This window comes from Penaeus vannamei, chromosome 25 (genome assembly GCF_042767895.1).
Source record: "Penaeus vannamei isolate JL-2024 chromosome 25, ASM4276789v1, whole genome shotgun sequence".
Classification (NCBI taxonomy): domain Eukaryota; kingdom Metazoa; phylum Arthropoda; class Malacostraca; order Decapoda; family Penaeidae; genus Penaeus; species Penaeus vannamei.
Window position 1 is genome coordinate 683,778 of NC_091573.1, and position 2,500 is coordinate 686,277.

At 31.8% G+C, this 2,500-nt stretch overlaps 1 protein-coding gene across 6 annotated transcripts in view; it reads right to left on the reverse strand.

The window, feature by feature from the left end:
• LOC113826051 (uncharacterized) overlaps positions 1-2,500 on the reverse strand; it is a 21,938-nt gene that overhangs the window by 13,360 nt on the left and 6,078 nt on the right. For 3 of the 6 annotated variants that reach the window (XM_070138997.1, XM_027378924.2, XM_027378922.2), the window contains exon 2: positions 316-381. In XM_070138997.1, the coding sequence (XP_069995098.1) occupies positions 316-322 (7 nt within the window). In that variant the 5' untranslated portion in view covers positions 323-381. Of the gene's footprint in view, positions 1-315; positions 404-1,532; positions 1,599-2,500 lie in introns of those variants that run through there. The other 3 variants (XM_070138999.1, XM_027378923.2, XM_070138998.1) reach the window with 2 other exon arrangements.

The following is a 2,500-nucleotide window of genomic DNA, read 5'->3' on the forward strand; positions in this document are numbered from 1 at the left end:
TAGCTACATTTTATTCCTCTTGATGCTCCTACAGGCTTTTCTATAGTCACATACTACATTCTCCCATTCTCCCAATGTAGTATATTACTGGTACCAGATTAGTGTTACATTGCTTGAATCACTTACTTGATACTAACAGCCAAATCACAGATGGTTTACCTATAACAAAGCCTAGTTATGCTTCTCTCAGTTATCGCTTATGACATGCTACAGCACAGCAAGTTAAGGTTCAAACCCTATACTTGGTGTATAAACAAGCCCCCACTTTTCAGATATGAAATGTATGAAAATGTATGAAACTGGCATATACTTTACCCCACATTTTGTCCTCTTGATGCTGCCTCCTTCGGGCGACAAGGACCACTTGCTTTCAGTACTCAACTGGAAATACAGATGTTCGCAACTGATGAAAGTAAATAAGGAAAGAAAAATACTTAGTTTTCCAAATAGTAGAAATACTAACATTACCCAAAATAATATTATATCTAAATAAATCAAATAACCAGATAAAGGAATTAACTGTATTCTAATTTTTCTCTGATTGAGACCCCTTATAGAATGAAATATGATAATTGCTGGTCTACAGCATATGCACTTATTGGAGAAATGCAAAATTCAGATTCGAAATACCGAAATTAAGACTATTATACGTAATCATTTATCACCATATACCAATAAAGGGAGTTTTAAAATTCAAATTTATTCAGATTCCAAATACCAAAATTAGAACTATCATATTTAAACATTTATCAAAATATTCCAATAAAATGAGTTTTAATAATCCTATATGCATATGAAGTTCTGAGCTTTGACATCCTTTAACCCTTTATCAGGCAAGTGACCATATATGATCATGTAAATACATGTATATATATGAGGTATTTAAAATGTGTGCCCAGTAAAGGGTTAATGGTTAAATAATATAAACGCCTTGCCTACAATAGGAGCCTGCCACACAAATTATCTAATTTAAAAGGGAAAATTTCAAAGTTGCCTGAGTCAACAATAAAACAGGGTATGTTTTAACAAAATATTTACTGCTGTTTACTGAAATACAGACCGTGGCACTTCAGACAAAGATTCACATTTCCGAAACAGAAGACATAAATACAACCTGTCACGGATATTGATAACAGCCGATAGCAAACTGAAAAAGACGCTAAAAAATAGAATCTCCGAGCTAGCGGTCTTGAATGAAGTCGCAACTCCTTTTTCCTTGGTCTGTTTTGAAATAAATACTCTGTCAAAATGCGCGTCGAGCTTGAGTTCAGATAATCCGTAATTTTAAGTCCTCTCTCATTAATCTTATATAGGGAACCCAAAATACCAAGAGTAGGGTTTATATAATGATCTCATTTGTGAACTAAAACTGTCTTCAAATTCTTCCTCTCGCACAAATGTACAATCTCGTGAAAAAATAATTAATCACACTCATTAAAATGTACAATCTTGTGAAAAAATAAATAATTAGACACTTTTTTATTAATTAGGACTACTATCTATACCAGAATGGCAATTTCAAAATGTCATACATTGCAATCAATAGTTACGAATAAAAATAAGAACATTTAAAATACAATCATCTCTAATATTTAAAAGTAAATAATGTCACAGAACATACAACATAAACATATGACATTCGAAGTTGCCAAAAGTCCCACATCTAAGGCTGAAAAAAAATTCTAGGACTTACAGTGGAAACATTTCTTTTTCTTTGTTTACTCATTATAGTCTTTGTTTATGTTGATCACAAAATATATCTTTTAATTGTAGAATGTACTAATAATTAAATTAGTGTTTTACTTACCCCCTTTCCCCTTCAATAAAAAAAAGACAAGTGAAATAAAGTGTCACTTGATCTAATTTACTGAAAATAATATGATAGTCTTTTCAATTAAAGAAGAAAAAAAATCAGTGATTCATAATATGTTTAAATTAATGTATATAAAAATTAATGCAACCCACATTTCCTCATAAAAAACATATAAACATGCAGATATTTCCTTTTAATAAATTAGCTTCCACAATGAATGCAACCATTACTAATACTGAAGGTGTTTATTTTCCACACCTAGGACTTTTGAACTCTTTATATCACTAAATGGGTTACATATATACCAAAATACATAATCATTTACCTATGCCATCTAAACTATTGAAAACCTTACCCATTGCATAACAATTTTGGGCTAGAGCAATACACAGGAAATTTGTGCACTTTCCCAATAAGTCCCTTGCTGCCTGAATTTAGGTAGACTTGTTAATAATGGAAGGGTTGTTTGGCAATAGCACCATCTGGCATTACTCAAAACAGACCCTGTAATGTTCTGTTGTGCTTTAATTATCAAACAAAAAGTCAGGCAAATGTAGGCCTATTTGTAAAATTGCTTTCCAGCATGAAGGGGGGGGGGGGGTAAAACAAGGGAGAGAGAAAAAAGATATGTGAAGTGGTGGTTAGTTTCTACTCAAATCTTTCATTTTTTCTGTCAATAAATATATT